We start from the raw sequence: 22,051 nt of genomic DNA on the forward strand, positions 1-22,051 counted from the left end.
GAAGAACCTCTTTACTCCTTTACTGAAATCCTCTTGTTATGAAGACCAACATTCCATTAGCTTTCTTCACTGCCTGCTGTACTTGTAAGCCAACTTTCAATGACTGGTGTGCAAGGACACCCAGGTCTCGCTGCACCTCCCCCTTACCTAACCTAACCCCATTGAGATTATAATCTGCCCCCTTGTTTTTGCCGCCAAAGTGGATAACCTCACATTTATCTATATTATACTGCATCTACCAGCTCACTCAACCTGTCCAGGTCACCCTGCAACCTCCAAACATCCTCTTCACAGTTCACACAGCCACCCAGCCTTGTATCATCCGCAAACTTGCTAGTGTTGCTCCTAATTCCCTCTTCCAAATCATAAAATATATATGGTAAACAGTTGCGGCCCCAACACCGAGCCTTGCGGCACTCCACTCGCCACTGCCTGCCATTCTGAAAAGGACCCATTCACTCCTACTCTTTGCTTCCTGTCTGCCAACCAATTCTCTATCCATGTCAACACCCTACCCCCAATACCATGTGCTCTAATTTTAGTCACCAGTCTCCCGTGCGGGACCTTATCAAAGGCTTTCTGAAAGTCTAGATACACTACATCCACTGGCACCCCTTCATCCATTTTACTTATCACATCCTCAAAAAATTCCAGATTAGTCAAGCTTGATTTCCTTTTCATAAATCCATGTAGACTTGGACTAATCCTTTTACTGCTATCCAAATGCCCCATTATTACCTCTTTAATAATTGACTCCAGCATCTTTCCCACCACCGAAGTCAGGCTAACTGGTCTGTAATTCCCCGTTTTCTCTCTCACTCCTTTCTTGAAAAGTGGGATAACAATAGCTATCCTCCAATCCACAGGAACTGATCCTGAATCTATTGAACATTGTAAAATGATCACCAATGCGTCCACTATTTCTAGAGCCACCTCCACGAGGACCCTGGGATGCAGACCATCCGGCCCAGGGGATTTATCATCCTTCAGTCCCATTAGCCTACCCAATACTATTTCTTCCCTAATGAAAATTTATTTCAGTTCCTCTACCCCCTTAGATCCTCTGTCCTCCAGTACATCTGGGAAATTGTTTGTGTTTTCCTTAGTGAATACAGATCCGAAGTACCTGTTCACCTCTTCTGCCATTTCCTTGTTACCCATAATAATTTCACCAGTGTGAAATTCAAGTTCAGTTCAAGGGACCTATATTTGACTTTGCTACACTTTTTCCCTTAACATCTCTAAAGAAGCTTTTACTGTCCTTCTTTATAATCCTGGCCAGCTTCCCCTCGTACTTCATCTTTTCAGCCGTATTGCCCGTTTTATTTCCTTCTGTTGTCCTAAGAAAGTTTCCCAATCCTCTGGCTTCCGGCTACTCTTTGCTGTGTTATACATCTTTTCTTTTAGTTTTATTCTATCCCTAACTTCTCTTGTCAGCCACAGTTGCCTTCTACTCCCCTTAGAATCTTTCTTCCTTTTTGGAATGAAATAATCCTGCGTCTTCTGGATTATGGACAGAAATTCCTGCCATTGCTGTTTGCACTGCTGGAACAGATTTGAATCCATTCTAAACCAGAGCTTGAAGTGCTTGACACCAACTCTGTGTCAAAAATATGGGGTAATATTTCAATCTGCACCATCTTAATGATCACTAAATTTTGTAAAAGCACTCATTTACCACAGGTACTAATTAGCATATCAAATGCAATGTCACAAATTTCATATTGGGTCAGAAGTGTATTTCGGACAAGGGGCAATTTTTCCATGAACTAATACCTCTTGATTTTCTTAATATCCAAAAATCTTTCAAACCCTGTACTAAATTTATTGAGACTCCACAGTCCTTATGGATAGGCCATTTCAAAAATTCACTACCCTTTAGGTGAAGACATATTTTCTCACCAATTCCGAATAGCCAACTCCTTATTTTGCGACTGTCACATGCTTCTAGATACTTCAGTGCAGAGATAAATCCTCTCTACACTTTTCATGTCATGTCCAGACCATTACACCTTTCAATGAGATTATCTCTTTTTTTCTAACCTCAAAACAACATATGCCAAGTCTTAATCTTTCCTCATAAAACAAAGCCCGATCCTAAAATACAATCTAAAGAACCTTCCTGAATTCTTTCCATCACAAAAAGCATCATGGTTCAGGTAGGGAGACCAGCATTGTACAGGATCTTGGCTATCTCTTTCAAATTCTTGAGATGAAAACTACCAGATCCTAAAGATTCATTGGCTATCGTCCTATTAATTCTCAATCTTCTGGGCGGGAGGCTTTTGATGTTGTTAATCACTGCTTTTCCAATCTACGGAGCTATTCATCAAGACTAACAAAAATCTAAATATATGTTGAAAATTGGAGAATAAACTCAAAAATGAAATTTTCATATATTCATCTTCAATGGATTATGCAACAGAAAAGACGCCATGATAAAGTTCAACTTACTGTCCAAAATTTGATGAAATATTGTAGCACAGTTGATGCTATGAATAAACAATATAACAGAGAATATGCTAAAAAAAGCATAAAATATTTGTAGTTCGAAAATCCCACACAGTTATTCACCCTGAGGGGGAAAGAAAATACATGTTATTAGATAAATAAATATCTATATTCTAACTCATTAAAAAAATATATCACATATACACTTATGTATAAATTAATATCATGCAAGTTTTTAAAAAAAAATCTGAACATACAGAAGTGCATCACCTTTTCCAAAATATAAATTTCTACTCAATTTTTCCACTGCTATCCACTACATCAACTATAACCCAATTGCCCATCTAGTCTACTACACCAAATGATCTTGCTGTGGAGGGAAAACCTGTTATTAGGCTTTATTAGTATCATCACTGGCAATTGAATGAATACGCCCTTGAACTGATTGATATCACAGCGATAAATTTCTGTGCCCACAATCACCAGTCAATGTTATTTTTTGCCCCAGTAAAAACTGAGATTCTTTGGGCAAGTTTTTGCATCTTCAATATCACAAATTAGAAAATAAAGTTGCCCTTGACAATGTCCTATGATGTAGACAGAATACATTTCCCCATGGTATCATAAATAGCATCACAATACTATTTTAGAAAAGTTATATGGTTAAGTTTCAAATTGACTCAGCACTCCCTGTTCCAAAAAGTAATAATTTATTATCATGCTTATAAAAAGCATTAAATAATACATTTTACATTTGATTCCAAGATACCATAAACTTTTACATTTGATAAAACTTACTATTTAATACTGAAATAAAGCTTCACAGATAAATAATCCAAAAATTATGTTATTTTCAGTCTCAAATTAAATTATTATTATCTTTAATCTTTTTAAAACAATCCCATCTTGTCGAGCACACAATGCAAATTCCCCATTTCTGTGAAAGGAGCACATTTCAATAACTGTTGTTCTGTTACTTTAAATATAATTTAAATGTATATTGTTTTTAGCAACGTACCAAGGACAATGATGATCCATTTTCAATACACACCTGTTTTAAAACAAAAAGAAAAATGAGGACAATACTAACAATTATTTTTTGTAATTGAGCAAATTTAGTGATTTTGTATGAGTCTAGGGAGACTGCTGGAGGAACTCAGCAAGTCGAGCAGTATCTGTGCAGGTAAAGGGATGTTTGACATATCGTGTTAAGATCCTGCATCAGGACTGAGATTTGTACAATAACTCTGTTTTTCTGACCAGATAGTGAACAGCATGGGAATTAGTTTGAGGTCGGAATTTATGTGATACTTATGTTTATTCGCTAAATTTTCCACATATGGTAAAAGTCTCATTCTGGCTGTTCTTAGTTGTAGCAAATTCAGATTTTATGCAAGCTTTCAGTACTTCGACCATCAAAAAATTAACACTGGTGCAAAGTCACGTAACCTCCTGAAATTTGACCGATTCCTAAACTTAAGATTCAGGCCAATCTACAAGCAGTAAGGTTAAAGGCTATTTACATGTGGCAGTTTAGGTTTTAAATGTGGTAAATTCAGATACAGTACAAAATGTGCCATTGTAGCAGTTCATTTTTATCTTCATAAATATTTACGTTCTAATACTTTCAGTACCTCAATGGAAAAACAATGAAAAGAGAACTTGAATATATATATACTTCTGGATGGACCAAAGTAATTTACATGCAATGAGCCATGGAGGTTAATTTGTGAACCGCAAGGTTCCATAAACAGCAATAAAATAAATGACTAAAACTTCTATTTTGAATGCAAGTTGAAAGATAAATACTCATCAGAATACACAAGGAGCTATCATGCCCTGTAAACAATGCAATGAGTTTAATGTTTGAAATGTCACTACCGGAAAACATTTGAAACATACTCGAGTGTTTTAAGAGTTTATTTTCAGGTTCAGCAAAGAATATGTATTACTACTGCTGTGACAAAAGTAAAACGTTTGTTGAATCAACAATAAAAAGTAGCTTTTTATTTTGGCCGGAGTCACATGGCACACTGATTTGGTATTGAGAAATATATTTTTAAAATACATTACATTTCGAGATGGAATAAAAATAGTTTTGATTATTATTCGTCAGAAGCATCTTAATGATTAGAGGTTATTCTATTTGGACAATGTTGGAAAAAATCAAATTAGTTAGCATTTGTGGGGGGAGTTATCGTATAGTCATCAGAAATGAATGCATCTGCACATGAAAAACATTTAAAAAATAGACCAGGTGAAATTATGAGCAGAAAAAAAAGCAGCTATCCCTTCCTTTTTAATGCCATTTACCAGTAATTTTATCCTGTTTCAATGCACTTGTTTGTTGCCTTCACACATGTAGATTGATTAACGTTTATCATGCTTGCTGTTTTTTGCCAGTAGCTGCTGCATGTTTCTTTTAACTGCTGTTCAGTATGGTGAACATGATCCATCAGCTGAATGCAGACAAGCATCTCAGAATTTTACAGCTTGACAGCAATTAACAGGTAAATTAAAAGTTATCTGATACACTTAGGCGATTTAGAGTTTGAAGATGTTCTGCGAATAACAACATTGAGAAAGCACAATTAAGGGCAGCTGATCATCTTTAGTCGAAGCAGCAGGGACAGAATCACTGGCTGTGCATAATCACTTCAAAGGCTGGGAACCACCTTCTCTTGGTAGGGCTATTTTGGGATATTTTGCCCTCAAATAGTGGATAACTAATGGAGACAATTCCATTGTACCCACCAAGATTGAAAATAACTTTACGTTTGCACCTGGTACTACAGTTGAGACTAGGCCCTGCACCCAACGAAGAGCAGCAGCAAAAAGAGTGCCTTAACCACAATACTCAACATCAATTTGTATACAATATATAATGGAAACATACTTGATCAATATCAATTATATCCATGTTGAACCCCCTTCATATTTCAGAAACAGATTTGCAACAAATCTCAAGGTTGAAATTTCACACCAAGCACATCAAATTAATGAGAAGGATACCCTAGCGTTATTCGTAATTTTCTCAATCTCTTTATAAGGTGAGACAATAGAACTGCATTTACAAAAATCTGCAAGATGCATTGAATTATTTGAAAAGCTATATAAAATGTCATCCCCAGGTTGTGCATTCCTGTTATTCTAAATTGAGAACATATCGTGTGAAAATTCAGAACCATAGAGCTACATTTCGGCACTCCATCCACTTCCAAAATGTTGGAAATGAATACAGCACCTTTTTTTTATATAGCATTAGCCAGATTGTAAAATATAGGCTCAGTAGTTATTGGAGCAAGTGATACATTTCCATATATTTGTTCTCCAAAAACCAAACACTCTAAAGTTCCAAATGGATACAATCAACTTACATGTCACAGGCAGAGCAATGATGACATCGGTCAGGTTTAATTAGTTGGCAACGATCACAGTACCTGATGGCTGGGAAAAGAGAAAGTAATTTGAATTTGAATAAAACTCTTCAAGGGAAAAAAAAAATATGTAATTGAATCCACATAATGCATCCTCTATAGCCAATTGTTCATTATTTTAAATATTGCTAACCAATTTATATAGCGCCACTTTGCCCTGGACCTAGCCTGCTGCCCAGAACACTTGTCATGTTCTTCCCATTCACATAGCCATTGTGTGGCTGATGATATCCTTCTCTATTTTGGATTTGTCACAATAGAGCACTGAATGAGAACATTTCATAATAAATAAACAAAGAATGAAGCTTAGATGCAGAAGAACTGTATATGCCTTTCAAGTCACTGGTTGGTTAATATTTACGTCTTTCTCTGTATCTACTAGACAAGGCACCTTAATCGAAACTTCCAATGCACTCTTTACAGTTTTAATGATTTTTTCAAAAAGTCACAAAGAAGCTACCAACCTTTGTAAAATTGTGACTAGTTATTTACCATTCATGCTACTTAGGAAGCTAAGCTAGGGTGGAGTTGACCAATTGTACAAATAAGGACATATTCTGTCATTGTAATAAATACAACAAGGTTGGAAATTCCAAATTGAAGATAGTGTGACACCACTCTGATTCCTCGATATTAAATTGTGAAAAGTAATGAAACTGGTGGCAAGAGTTCACAATTTATAAGGATGGCCTGTAAGAATTTGAATTCAGGACTTTTAACAGTAAATTAAACATGTTACCAATATAATATAATTAAATAATTAAAATTGCCATTGACAAGTTACAGCATGGATTATGCAATGGAAAAAGTTTAGTCTGACCTGGCAAGGCTGCATGATAGTTGCATAGCATAGCATTTTTATAAAAACGTATTAACACCCTAGCAGTCATTCACAAACTTTGGAACTCTCAATGACAGTTCTCAGTGCATCACCTCTATTCTCTATGAACCTTAATGTAGGCTCGGTGGAAGGCTCATTGATACTACCAAGTCTCTTGGTGATGAATGTTTTAGCAGATGGACTGTTTCATACAAGTGATCTCAATATGAAGCAGTAATGTTGTGCAGCTGCAAATAAGAATTTCATTGTTCTATCTGGGACATATGACAATAAAATACTTTTGACTTGACTCTAATGACTTGCCATTTCAAGGTCAATGGAAGGTTGGGTTGGGTGGTTTAAAAGGAAAATTGCACTTGCAATTTAGTGCATTTGCAACTTCTCAAACACAAATGCATAGGAAATAACCATCAATATCTGAGAAAATATATGTAAAAATAATGCAGTGCTGGATTTTAGAAGGCATTTTTTTCAAAAATCACATTCTCTTTTATTATTTACACAATTACACCTTTATCTTACTGGAGTATTAGTTTACCTCCACTTGCAGTTCTGGTATAAACAGGCAAGTCTTTGGCAGCTCTTTTTAGAATTTCTTGCTGTGTTTCGGCTCTTTCTTCCCGATCATACTGTTCCTTATCAGATTTTATCAAGTTGAACTGCAAGAGGTAAAAAAGAATGCAATTATATTCAATTCTGAATTTCATCACTATCCTCAATATTAACATTTTCCAGTAATTTAGGGTTTCCCATGTTAATCTACCTTTCCAGACAAAATATGGATCATGATGATCAATTCAGTTAGAAAGCTTGTTACATTCGCTCAGTAAAGAAAAAGCCCATCTCAGCACATTGCTGCTGGATTTATTCTTATTTCTAATTGTCTATAATAGACTTGCTGTCATTTATGAGATTTAAATTGTTAAAGTTTTATTAATGATGACAATATAATGTTATTTTCCCAATCTGTCAGCATTCACTTTCTTGGATTTTGACTTAAACACCATCCCAGTTACAAGCTCAAAATTAATTCCAGCATACTGCACAACTTTACGTTTCTAAGAATATTTTCTTTCAGGTCGTCAAATATTGATTTATTCTACGTTCTCCTCTATTTCACTATTAACGGTTACTCTTTCAATAATTACCACATCACCACGTATTTACAACCCCAATCTGATTTTTTACTTCATGTTTTCTTACGTTCCCTTCGCATCTTTTTTTGCCCATCCTTAACTTTACCCGTTATTCTATCAATCCAACTTGCATTTTAACTCCGGACCTAAAAGTAACAGACTATATGACTGTATGCAAAGAGCAATACAAGTGCATAGTAGGTCATAAAATAGGGGGTGGGTTTTTGTTTGGGGAAAAAAACATGCAAAACAATCGATCCGCCCCAAGAGATAATAATCCCTGGTCTGTTAAATAATCCACCAATTCACCCTCAATAAAACACACCAAATATTACAAAATACTGTCAACAGGCAAAGGCGATTGTGTCTACTGTGACTATTATCTGATGTTAAAAAAGCATAAAGTAACCCTTTATGTTAATCGTTTATTTTTGTGCACAAGGCAGGAAACTTGCATTTAATGCCAAATCCCAGGTACTCTAGGATGACCCTTTGTAACCCTTCCAGTACATGCCATCCTGAGGTTTCAGCAAGGTTTCATTCCTGAGAACGGTTCATAACTCAAACAATTCGCAAGGCGGAAATCAACCGGGGACCGAGGTCCCACACGAAGATGCCTGCAGCGGCTTGTAAATCTATCCCGTTGATCACCCAAATACTCGTTCACATGTACAGGCTGTACATAGGTCAAGCGTTTGTAACAGTTATTACAGTTGCGTCACAACCTGTTAACAGTGTGCATTGTGCATCCATCAAATATTGTGGGACTGGATGAAGATTAACAGATTTCCTACCCTGAAACGTAAAAATTAACAGACAGATTCTAATACCATGACAGCTTTTAAGGATTTTTTCCTGATAATATGCACAAACGATTATGTTATTAAATTTATTTTCATGATTTACCATGGTTGGTTTTAAACTGTTGGTGGCTGACAATCAATAGGCAATAATTGAAAAAAAAAAATTGTGCAGACTCTGGAAATTTGAAATAAAAACAGAAAATGCTGAAACTCAGCAGACCTGGCAACATCTGTGGAAAGGAAACAGTCAATCTTTCGGATCCGCAACCCTTTGTCAGAACTCAGAAAAAGAGAAATACAACTTAGTATTTGGCAAGGAGATGTAAAATAAAATGTATTTCTCTAATAGGGCGAGTGCAATTAATGGAGTAGCTACCAGCACATTATGCAAGATTAGATTATCCAGAAGCTCCCATAAAATAAGGAGACCAGCACGGCATACAATACTCTCCAAGACCATGCAGGACGGCACTATGGCACAGCGGTAGAGTTGTGGCCTTACAGCACCAGACACCCGGGTTTGATGCTGACTATGGGTGCTGTCTGTATGGAGTTCGTACATTCTCCCTGTGAATATGTGGGGGGTTTCTGGATGCTCCGGTTTCCTCCAACACTAAAGATCGACATGTTTGCAGGTTAATTGGCTTCTGTAATTGTCCCTAGTGTGCAGGATAGTGCTAGTGTATGGGGTGATCAGGGTGCCAAAGGGCCTATTTTCACGCTGTCTCTAGCGTGAAATGAAGACTAGAGTACAGTTTATTGGTCACTGGTGACTCTCTGTTAATAAAGTTTATTTATACAAAGGTATTCATGCCCCTGTACTCAAATTCTCTTGCTATGAAGGCCTTGACATTTAATTATATTATCATTTCTAAACCCCAATATCAACAGAGAGTCACCAGTGACCAATAATACAAATGCATCAGCCATGTAAGCACTATCTGTAACAGCAGGACAGAAACCATAATCCTTCAGAAAGTGACTCGTATCTTGACACTCCACTATCTAGAAACACAAGTTAGGTATGAGGTAGAAAGCTCCCCACTTGCCTGGATGAATGTATCTCGAACAATACCAAAGAGGCTCGCTTGACTGGAGGCCCATTCACCAACTTAAACATTTGTTCCCTCGACCACAGTCACCATATTTATTACACACAAAATCATTTGCAGTTTTTCAACAAAGGAACTCAGGCAGCATCTATTAAATCGGTGACTTCTTCTACTGAGGTGGTCAAGGTCAGCAGGTCAAGACAATGCCACCGTCTGCAAGTTGTCCTTTAAGTCACACACTACTTTTCCATTGATCTACAAGTTAGTTCTGTACTGTAACTGTGCCCAAAAGTTCCGGTGGGCGGCGCGACTCACGTCGCAGCGGCCTCTGCAGTCCGTCTATCTTTTTGTTATTTTTTGTCCTGTTTTAATGTAGTTTTTTTTGTTTTTTTTTGATGGGGTATGTGTGTGTGTGTGTGTGTGTGTGGGGGGGGGGGGGGGGGGGGGGGGGGGGACTTTTAAAATCTTTCCCCTACACGGAGAACCCGACCTTTTCCCTGCCGGGTCTCCGTTGTCGTTGGGGCTGCAACGTGGAGCGGCCTCCGGCAGGAGCGACCTGGGGCTCCAGTCGCAGAGCTGCTCACCATCGTAGAGCTGGCCAAGTTCGGAGCGGGTGGAGCTGTGGTGGCGCGCTGCTGCGACCCGACCCCCGGGGATTCGGAGGGGGTCCCTGCTGGGAGACCGCTTTTCGGGGCTTCCGCAACGGCGACTTCTCCCGCCCGAGTCGCGGGGTCGAAGAGTACCTGGAGCGGGGCCTGACATCGCCCCGCGCGGCTTCAACGGCTGCAGGGCTTTGCTAGCGCCCGCCGGGGGCTCCAACACCAAGACCCGGAGCGCGGCCTTGCAACACCCGGCGCGGCGTTAATGGCCGCAGGACAATTGCCATCGCCCGCCGGGGGCTTTGACTCTGACATCGGGAGGGGAATAGGGAGTGCAGGGGAAAGATGTTTTTTTGCCTTCCATCACAGCGAAGAGGAGATGCGCTGTGATGGATGTCTGTGTAAATTGTGTTGTGTCTTGGGTCTTTTTTTCTTGTGTGTATGACTGTAGAAACAAAATTTCATTTGAGCCTCTATGAGGTTCAAGTGACAAATAAATTGTATTGTGTATTGTGTATTGTATATTGTGTAAGCCAAAAACTTCAAAATCCATTTGCAAAATTGTTCTAGGGGAACTTTCATTAGAAAACTGTAGTGATCATGGTGGCAGCTCATCGCAAACTGCAATTGGAAATGGTCAATGAATGGTGACCTTTCTACTGATGCCCACATCCCACAAATTCATTTAATAAAAGCCGGGTTGCATTTATCTATACTGCATCTGCCAACTCACCAAATCTGACCAGGTCACCCTGCAACCTCCTAACATCCTCGACACAGTTCACAATGCCACCCAGCTTTGTGTCATCCGCAAACTTGCTAGTGTTGCTCCTAATTCCCTCTTCCAAATCATTAAAATATATGGTAAACAGCTGCGTCCAACACCGGGCCTTGCGGCACTCCACTCGTCACTGCCTGCCATTCTGAAAAGGACCCGTTCACTCCTACTCTTTGCTTCCTGTCTGCCAACCAATTTTCTATCAATGTCAACACCCTACCCCCAATACCATGTGCTCTAATTTTAGTCACCAGTCTCCCGTGCGGGACCCTATCAAAGGCTTTCTGAAAGTCTAGATATACTATATCCACTGGCTCCCCTTCATCCGTTTAAATTGCCACATCCTCAAAAATTTCCAGATTAGTCAAGCTTGATTTTCCTTTCAAAAATCCATGCTGACTTAGACTAATCCTTTTACTGCTATCCAAATGCCCCATTATTACCTCTTTAATAATTGACCCCAGCATCTTTCCCACCACAGAAGTCAGGCTAACTGGTCTGTAATTCCCTGTTTTCTCTCTCGCTCCTTTCTTGAAAAGTGGGATAACATTAGCTATCCTCCAATCCACAGGAACTGATCCTGAATCTATTGAACATTGGAAAATGATCACCAATGCGTCCACTATTTCTAGAGCCACCTCCCTGAGGACCCTGCGATGCAGACCGACAGGCCCAGGGGATTTATCATCCTTCAGTCCCATTAGCCTACCCAATACTATTTCTCGCCGAATGAAAATTTCTTTCAGTTCCTCTATCCCCTTAGATCCTCTGTCCTCCAGTACTTCTGGGAGATTGGAGAACAAAGGTGAAATTCTGACCCAATGAATTAAAAATTTAACAAAAACTGATCTGCAGAATATTTTGATAGGTGAAACTACTGAATAAAACACCACCCCAGCCCCCTTCCTCCCCTCCCGGGTTATTTAAACCCCCCCCCCCCTGGGTTATTCGCATCTCCCGCCCCCCCCCGCCCCCCCCCCCCCCCCGGGCTATTTACATCCCCCGCCCCCCCCCCCCCGCCCCCCTCCGGGTTATTCACATCCCCCCCCCCCTCCCCCCCAGGTTATTCACACCCCATCCCCTCCCCCTCCCTGCCTCAAAAAGGCAGCCAACATCAAAGACCCACACCATCCTGGCCACACACTCATTTCACTATTGCCTCCGGGAAGAAGGTACAGGAGCCTGAAAACTGTAACGTCCAGGTTCAGGAACAGCTTCTTCCCTACTGCCAAGCAAGCAAGAATGCAATTGTCCTATCTGGGAGATACGACAATAAAACACTCGACTCTTGACCCCCGCCACCTCCCCACAGTCCCCGCCCCCCCCCCCCCCCAACTCCCTGCACCCCCTACAGCTCCCTGCCCCACGCCCCCCCACCCCTCCCCGAGTGATTGCCTCAATAAATTCCATAATTTTTTTGGGGGGGGGGGGGGAATTGGCTCAGGGGGGCGCCTGTCTCTGGGGTGAGCGCTGACGGGCCCAACAGGTCCCACTTGGTCTAGTTTATATTTTAAAACTGTAATTTGACAGAATATATTCGGGTTCTGCCAGATTTACAAGCATAAGGTAAAGCATAGACATAAATTTGTCAATATTTGACTTCTGAAAATGGGACTTTAAGGTGTCTAATTTATTGCATGTAAAATAGTAATAGGAGGAGAAAGCTGGAATTAATATATATTTTCTTACAAGGTTGTATGTACCATCTTGTAAGACTAATAATTTTCGAATACCTACCACCTCAAGATATCAAATAACTATTGACAACTAGTTGAATTTTGATTTTAAAAAGCTATATAATTAGTAGTTAGAATCTGATCCAATTTATCATTTTTTTAAATTTGATTTTCAGAAAATGGAAGTTACCAGAACATGAGAAAAGTTTGTAATAAAACAAACGTATTCAACTTCTAGAATATTAGCATTTCATAGAACATTAAAATGAAATTAATGCAGAATTGTTAAAATGTCCCTCTCTGATTGCAGTACTCACCTCTTTTGATGGCTTGGCAGGTGATGTAAATATTGTTTTCCAGTAGGACCACACAAACATGATAAAAGATAGATGGAACACTACAAGGTAAACAACTGAAACAGATGGAAAAAAAATATTTTAAAATTAGCAAAAAATAGCATTCTCCTGTTGGAGATATTTGTTCTCCAGAGTTGAATCTTTACAAGGATAACTGAACCATAGAAATGTATTGTACATTTAGCATGAAAGGTCCTGTGAGCGTGTTCCACCATTCAATAAGAATATTAATCCAGGCCTCAGCTTTACATTGGTGCCCAATTCCCATAATCTTGAATTTCCCTATATTCCAAGATCTTCTAAATTCAATCCCAAATATTTTCAAATGACAGCCTCACAGCTACTTGAAGCATAGAATTCCAAAAATTCAGCATGCTTTACAAGCAGAAATTCTTGGTCTTGAATGAATGAACCTTATTTGAAACTATACTTGCTAATTTAAAATTCTCTTGAGGGAAGACAACTTCACAACCCCTGTCCTGTTAAGCCCCTTCAGAATCTTGCATGTTTCAAAAAGTTCCCTTCTTATTCTTCTGAACTCCAATAAGTAAAGACCCAATGTAGAAACAGGGAACTGCAAAGATCCAACGTGCATCCCAGTGAATCTCTTCTGTACACTTTCTGACTAAATGACATAACTTCCTACATCTATGTGACCAGAACTGCACGCAGTACTCCAAGTGTAGTCTCACCAACAACTTGCTCCACCATGATGTCTCAGTTATTTCCCAATGAAGGCAACTGTGCCAAAGGCCTTCCTTACCACACTGTACACCTGACTTGCCACTTTTAGGGAACCATGCACCTGTACCCCCAGATTTATTTTCTGCCACTCCTGCTAGAACTTTACAATTTACTCTGCAACTCCTGCCTTGGTTTGATATATGAAATTGCAACACCTCATATTTGTCAGAGTTCAATTCCATTCATCATTCCTTGGTCAACCATCCCAACTAGATCTTATTGTACATACTGTAAATCACTATAAGCTAACCTGCAAGCTCTTATCAACTTTTAACAAATTTAATGTGGTGTAAGTAAACGCACACAAGAAATTATAATCGACCAAGCACATTGTGCTTCTGACCCATAGGACTTATAAAACATACATTTTCTCACAAATTTCTCGTGCAATAGTATTTAACCATTGTCTAATATCGAGCCGGTATTATAATTTAACACTTCAAAACAATTCACTGATTCAGATATGCAAATTGGCTATAAGATTGATATATTATCCCCCTGGGGTATAGTCATCATGAAGAGCAAAGATTGCATCCACGTGAAGGGTATAGAGCAGGTATGTTGACCTAACACAAAAGAAAGTAAGAGGGAATTTCAATGGAGTGGTCTTTTTATTTTAAGATAATGATGAAACCAAATTTGTCACTCATCAGCATTCTGCGACGCCACATTTTATAGAGGCGTCCCACAATACATGTGTTATTCCCTTCAAGTAGTTCTCATCTTTCTTGTCTTGCCTACTCATAACATAAAACTAGAGGTTGTACATAGAATGGATTACGGTATGACATAGTTGGCACCTAAAATTAGGTGCCACTGTATTGTTTTGTATTGTATTAACTTCTAATAAAATAAACAAAAACAAAAACAAAAAAACAAAAAAAAAAAAAAGTAGTTCTCATCTGTTGTCTCAACTTATCTAATTCTCTATAGAACCTGAGAGAAGTTGCTAACAAATTGTGACAAATTGGTTCAAATCATACAGAGTGCTAACTTTGTACTTAAAACAACTGGGACTTGAAAATGGTGCCAGATCTGGTGACTCTTGTATACTGTCTGTGTACTATTTCAGTACACTTGCAATGTATCCAAGATGTGCTTATGCAGAGCAATACTTGTATGAACTGCATGTAAAAACGATTTTCACTGTTTCTCAGTACATGTGACAATAACGTGCCATTGGAATAGTTAAGCATGATTTGTTAGATGTGGAATGCATTTGTTTATTCACTATTTCTACATGCTTTAGCACTGCTTATCCATTTACATATCACCCTGCCCTCTTACACGAAGAACATAGTATACATACAATCCAGTTTCTTGATCATGTGTCAGCTGTGCCTCTCCCACTGCTGGGTTAGTAGGCTAACTTACATCAACGTTTGCTTACATTGGCTCCATTCCTGCCTTTTGCCACTGTTTACATGTCAGGGTATAGTCAACAACACATTCTCAAAATAGAAATGCAGAAGTAATTAATACATCTTTGACAGCAGAGCTGCAAGTCTGAGCACCTGAAACTCATCTGAACACAAATCCACATTTGCAACTATCACTCCGAACAAGATCTTCCCCAACATCCGTACAACTTTTTTGATAGAATCATAAAAAATAGGTGCAGGAGGCCATTTTGCCCTTCATGCCAGCACCGCCATTCATTGTGATCATGGCTGATCATCCACAATCAGTAACCCGTGCTTGCCTTCTCCCCATATCCTTTGATTCCGCTAACCCCTACAGCTCTATCTAACTCTTTTAAATTCATCCAGTGAATTGGCCTCTACTGCCTTCTGTGGCAGAGAATTCCACAAATTCACAACTCTCTGGGTGAAAACGTTTTTTCTTATCTCAATTTTAAATAGCCTCCCCTTTATTCTTAGACTGCGGCCCCTGGTTCTGGACCCCCCAAACATTGATAACATTTTTTCCTGCATCTAGCTTGTCCAGTCCTTTTATAATTTTATTAGTTTTTATAAGATCCCCACTCATCCTACATTCCAGTGAATACAAGCCCAGTCATTCCAATCTTTCCTCATATGACAGTCCCGCCATCCCGGGGATTAACCTCGTGAACCTACGCTGCACTACCTCAATAGCAAGGATGTCCTTCCTCAAATTAGGAGACCAAAACTGCACACAATACTCCAGATGTGGTCTCACCAGGGCCCTGTACAACTGCAGAAGGACCTCTTTACTTCTATACTCAAATCCTCTCGTTATGAAGGCCAACATGCCATTAGCTTTCTTCACTGCTTGCTGTACCTGCATGATTACTTTCAGTGACTGGTGTATAAGGACACCCAGGTCTCGTTGCACTTCCCTTTTTCCTAATCTCACACCATTAAGATAATAATCTGCCTCCTTGTTCTTGCCGCCAAAGTGGATAACCTCACATTTATCTACATTATACTGCATCTACCCACTCACTCAATCAACCTATCCAAGTCACCCTGCATCCTCCTAGCATCTCTTCGCAGTTCACACTGCCACCCAGCTTTGTCTCATTTGCAAATTTGCTAGTGTCTCATGCCTTGTTCAACTGCAACACTGACACTTCTGATTTAATCTTCTCCCTTTCAAACTGCAGATTAAAATTTATCATATTATGGTCACAACCTCTTAGTGGTTCCTTTACCTCGAGTTCCCTTAGTAAATCTGGTTCATTAGATAAACACTAAATCCAGAATTGCCTTCTTTCTGGTAGGCTCCAGTACAAGCTGCTCTAAGAATCCATCTTGGAGGCACTCTACAAACTCCCTTTCTTGGGGTCCAGAACTAACCTGATTATCCCACTCTACCTGCATTTTGTAAACGCACATAACCACACTGGCATTACCTTTGTTACATGCCAATTTTAACTCCTGCTGCAACTTGCACCCTATATCGATCTTATATACCACCAAAGTGGTCGGTTGGGGATGCTGTGAGTCGGCTGCCCTGAAAGCAGTGTGTTCGTTATTTCGGCTTTTTTTTAGTATGTCCAAATGTTTGTTTTAGTGTCTCTCGGTATGTCTTATGTGGGGAGTGGTGGGGGAGAAAAAGGGGAAACTGTTTTTCAGTCACTTCCTCGACGGAGAGGCAACTTTTTCCATGTCGCTTCTCCGCCCCCCCCTCTCGCGGCCTAACAGCTTGGATTGGAGCGGCCTTTCCCGGAATCGGGCCCAGAGCTTCAGCGGCGGGCGCAGCGTGGACTTTTCCATTGTGGAGCGGGGCAGACCCTTGCGGGGGGTCGCCAGAAAAGAGTGCTCCGATCGCGGGTCTGGTGACTTTGGCATCATGGGGCTGTGGTCTGCGGAGCTTCTAGCCGCGGGCATGCCGTGGACTTACCATCTGGAGCCTGGGATCCCTTGCCGGGGATCGCCGGAAAAGAGCTCTGACCGCCGGCCTGCAATATCCTGAAGCTGGTAAGAAAGTGGCCGATTCGGGCACACCGAGCCGTGGAGTGTGTTCGATCGTCCTGACGTCAGAGTTTTGTTCATCCCGACGAGAGGCCCTGCACATCCGGCGTCCGTAACAGCGATTACAGAGGGTTCATGGCCCCAAACACAGATGAATAAAGGAGGACTGACTGAACTTTGTTGCCTTCCACCACAGTGAAGAATGCTGTGGTGGATATTTATGTTAAATTCTATTGTGTATTGTGTATTCTTTTTTCAATTGTACCGCTGCATGGCAAATTAATTTCACTGTACCTTAGTTGGTGCATGTGACAATTAAATTTGTATTGTATTGTATATTTATAGACACCTAAATAGTCAAGGGATAGAAGATCTGAAAGCAGGCCAATGGGATTAGCGTAGATATGCTAAAAGGTCAGCATGGATGTGATGTGCCAATGAGCCCATTTCTTTGCTGCATAACTCCATCACCACGTAAGCAATGCCTCTAAGGAGTCTTTGTTAGATTCATTTAATATAGTTTGGTGCAATCTATCTGGATCATTATTTTTATTCTGTGTTGAGATTGATTTTATATAGCCTATTTTCTTTATTTATCTGATTTCTCATCTCATTACCTAAAGTCTCATCTAAATGATCTGATGATCTGCCTCCACTGCTACATGTGAAATTATCCCATCTATTTCTTAATGGCTCTATTTCCAAGCTCACCTCTACTTTTTATACTGATATGTTTTTAAATTATTTGGGAGTTTTATGTTCCTTGACAATTTAATTTCAGTTCCTTTGTCTTCCTAATTGTTTATGTAAACTTATTTTTTATTTTCATCATACACCAGAGTCCTACACGCTTTTCATCATACACACTGTACTTTAAATGCCTCCTTCCTTATATCCTTCGGTTCTCTTGTGTCTTTATTTAACCATGGAGTTTTACGTGTATGTAGAGACTGTGAATGGTGGAGAGAAATTAATTATACTCTTGACTGGGTGATGGAAAGGTCATAAAGTGAATCATAGGACACTCTGGTTCTAGGCTTATGGCCACAATAGTTACATGCTACTCCCATATCAAAGGACTTCATTCTCACTGCATCTACCCAAGTCAGCTTCATGTTTGGTCTGTTTGAACCAAAACTGTATTGAGATTTTGCGGATGACACAAAGCTGGGTGGCAGTGTGAACTGTGAAGAGGATGTTAGGAGGTTGCAGGGTGACCTGGACAGGTTGAGTGAGTGGGCAGATGTGTGGCAGATGCAGTATAATATAGATAAATGTGAGGTTATCCACTTTGGCGGCAAAAAGGGGGCAGATTATTATCTCAATTGGGTTAGGCTAGGTAAGGGGGGGGGGGGGCAGCGAGATCTGGGCATCCTTATCACTGAAAGTTGGCTTATAGGTACAGCAGGCAGTGAAGAAAGCTAATGGAATGTTGGCCTTCATAACAAGAGGATTTCAGTATAGGAGTAAAGAGGTTCTTCTGCAGTTGTATAGGGCTCTGGGGGGACCACATCTGGAGTATTGTGTACAGTTTTGGTCTCCTAATTTGAGGAAGGACATCCTTGTGATTGAGGCAGTGCAGCGTAGGTTCACGAGATTGATCCCTGGGATGCCGGGACTGTCATATGAGGAAAGATTGAAAAGACTAGGCTAGTATTCACTGGAGTTTAGAAGGATGAGGGGGTATCTTATAGAAACTAATAAAATTATAAAAGGACTGGACAAGCTAGATGCAGGAAAAATGTTCCCAATGTTGGGCGTCCAGAACCAGGGGCCACAGTTTTAGAATAAAGGGGAGGTCATTTTAGACCGAGGTGAGAAAAAACATTTTCACCCAGAGAGTTGTGAATTTATGGAGTTCCCTGCCACAGAGGGCAGTGGAGGCCGTCACTGGATGGATTTAAGAGAGAGTTAGATAGAGCTCTAGGGGCTAGTGGAGTCAAGGGATATGGGGAGAAGGCAGGCACGGGTTATTGATAGGGGACGATCAGCCATGATAAAAATGAATGGTGGTGCTGGCTCGAAGGGCCGAATGGCCTCCACCTGCACCTATTTTCTATGTTTCTATGAGATCTAGAGCTAACTGGATCAGGGAGAAACGAGACTAAACACTGGTAAACAGGATACAAGAAAGAGTCAAGGAGCAACACTATGGATAATACTTTGTTGATGATTCAGGAATACCCGCAGAAATAATCAAATGGATTGTGTACCTGGTATACCAGGGCAATTTTTCAATTTGTCGGGCTGAACATAGAAACATAGAAAATAGGTGCAGGAGTAGGCCATTTGGCCCTTCGAGCCTGCACCGCCATTCAATATGATCATGGCTGATCATCCAACCTGCCATTTCTCCATACCCCCTGATCCCTTTAGCCACAAGGGCCACATCTAACCCCCTCTTAAATATAGCCAATGAACAGGCCTCAACTACCTTCTGTGGCAGAGAATTCCAGAGATTCACCACTCTCTGTGTGAAAAATGATTTTCTCATCTCGGTCCTAAAAGATTTCCCCCTTTCGAAGGGCAATGAACTCTAATGAAACAGCTTGGCTGGAAGTATGACTAGTTTTGGAAGTACCTGAGCCAGGATGTTGTCAAAGCTTCAAGAGACTGGTTATTAGCAAGACATAACACGCACAAAACCTGCTTCTAACTGCCACATTAACCCGTTTGGTCCTACCTTTTCAGAGATTTTCCGTTTCAACCATTCTTTCCCCTTCTTCCCAACAATTCAAAATGAATTGGTTTTCTCTCTTACTGAGTTCTTACAAAGCATCTCAGATCTGAAAGGTTACTTTTGTTGCTTTTTCCGCAGATGTTTCCAGTATTTTCTGATTTGATATCAGAGCTTAAAACCTTTGATTATCCAATTAAAGCTGTTTCTTGATACCATGTGGATCAGATTTTGATGTCAATAATTTCTGGATGAATTACAGACTCAGTTGCATATATCTGCATACACCTAATCCTCATCACTTACATTTGGGCTGAGCCCTGCCAGAACTGGAGATAAATTTGTGGCTGGTAATTAACTGGTAATGCTATATACAAATGTATGTCAGAACTTCAAAGGCTTCGCTGAATATGTAGGAATCGACAGCTCTGTCTCCAAAGATTTATAACGTCAAATTTACAGGTACCTCCGATACCGTTCCTGATATGCAATTCCAGTTTGGATGGCAATAACATAATGAAGGAAATGCAATGTTGTGAGGTTAAAGACACAATGAAAATCTGCATCTCATGGATCACAGTGCTCGTTACAAGTTGGTAGATTTGTTCTTAATTTCTTGCAAATAGCATGGAGATGCTAAAGAACAAAACTGCAGCTTCAGTGTAAATTATATTTTATTTAAACAATGATGTTTCTATAGCTTTGAGGCATTTGCATCATGGACTGCTGCATTTTAATTTTAAAAATATAGCATGAAAGCAACTCTTTTGACCTACTGAGTCCACGCCGACTATCAATCGCCCGGTCACACTAGTTCTATGTTATTCCATTTGCTCATTCACTCCCGACACTTGAAGGGCAATTTATTGTAGCTAATTAACCTACAAACGTGCATGTCTTTGAGATATGGGAGGAAACTGGACCAGTTGGAGTCAGAGGGAGAGCATGCAAACTTCACACAGACAGCATCCGAGCATCCGAGCTCAGATTGAACCCCATGTTTCTGGCGCTGAGAGGCTGCAGATCTACCAGTTGTGCCACTGTGCTGCCCCATCAGGTAGAATATTACAACAGGTAGAATGGATTTGATGAGGTCAATGCGAAATCCTGATCATGTAGGACATAACCCAAACCCTGCTGCACAGATATATATTTTGAGACACAATCAGCTCAGTTAGCAACAAATGACACTGTGCCAATAATATTGAAGACCTGGAAAACCCTTTTAGGTTATTTTCTATGCTCTTATTACACTTGGTGCTTCTTTTAAACAGCTTTCAACATGAATAACAGATTGCTTGGACAAGATGTGGCCTAATCCCTTGCAAAAGCATAGGGAATCAGAGTCAATGCCGGCATTTCTTCCCTGCTTTATCTTATTACACTACTACTTTTGATGGCACTACACTTTAAGCTGGGCGATCATTAAAGGTAGGAGAAATCTGGAGTGATGAGGGAGTTGGTGTTGTTGGTTAGTAATTACTAATTCATAATCTATATGAATATATCGTACTCTACGATAAGGGACTTGACCCAAAGCGTTCTATCCAGAGATGCTGCCTTTCCCACTGAGTTACTCCAGCATTTTTTGTCTATCTTTGGTGTAAACCAGCATCTGCAGTTCCTTCCTACACAGTACAAATATATCAAACTGTCGAAAGTTGCTTGTCTCTAGATGTTAGCAAGGAGGATTTTACAGAGTTGTTTGAACTGAATGTGTCTTTGTCACATCCGGTTCATTATTTCCTTTGGAGATATGACACAATCTTGCAGTTTGCTAGGTGATTTCAGAGATAAGAGGCAACAACATTGCTATGGTCACACATACACTAAGCCAGAAATGGCACGTATCCCTTGAAAAGCACACTGCCATGTGCTCACATATCTTTTTTGCTCATGGTCAATATAATCACTTCCTACAATTGATATCATTCACATAAGATTTAAAAAATCAAATGGAAAAATTCCAATGGTAGAATTTATATTTGATCTTCAGATTATTAATCCGTAATGTTGGTAGTATTAATATATGAGTTTAAAAATTCACTTGATTGAGATTTTAGTTTTCTTTGAGTTGATGATCTATCCAAATAAGCATCCAAT

General features: G+C 40.0%; 1 protein-coding gene across 5 annotated transcripts in view; it reads right to left on the reverse strand.

Moving 5' to 3' along the window:
• zdhhc20 (zinc finger DHHC-type palmitoyltransferase 20) overlaps nucleotides 1–22,051 on the reverse strand; it is a 65,963-nt gene that overhangs the window by 27,001 nt on the left and 16,911 nt on the right. For all 5 annotated transcript variants that reach the window (XM_033022749.1, XM_033022747.1, XM_033022748.1 and 2 more), the window contains exons 3-7: nucleotides 13,091–13,185; nucleotides 7,268–7,388; nucleotides 5,829–5,898; nucleotides 3,470–3,502; nucleotides 2,455–2,575 (exon numbers count right to left, since the gene is read on the reverse strand). In XM_033022749.1, coding sequence (XP_032878640.1) covers nucleotides 2,455–2,575; nucleotides 3,470–3,502; nucleotides 5,829–5,898; nucleotides 7,268–7,388; nucleotides 13,091–13,185 — 440 coding nt within the window. The remainder of the gene's footprint in view (nucleotides 1–2,454; nucleotides 2,576–3,469; nucleotides 3,503–5,828; nucleotides 5,899–7,267; nucleotides 7,389–13,090; nucleotides 13,186–22,051) is intronic.

Source organism: Amblyraja radiata, chromosome 6 (genome assembly GCF_010909765.2).
Source record: "Amblyraja radiata isolate CabotCenter1 chromosome 6, sAmbRad1.1.pri, whole genome shotgun sequence".
Lineage (NCBI taxonomy): Eukaryota > Metazoa > Chordata > Chondrichthyes > Rajiformes > Rajidae > Amblyraja > Amblyraja radiata.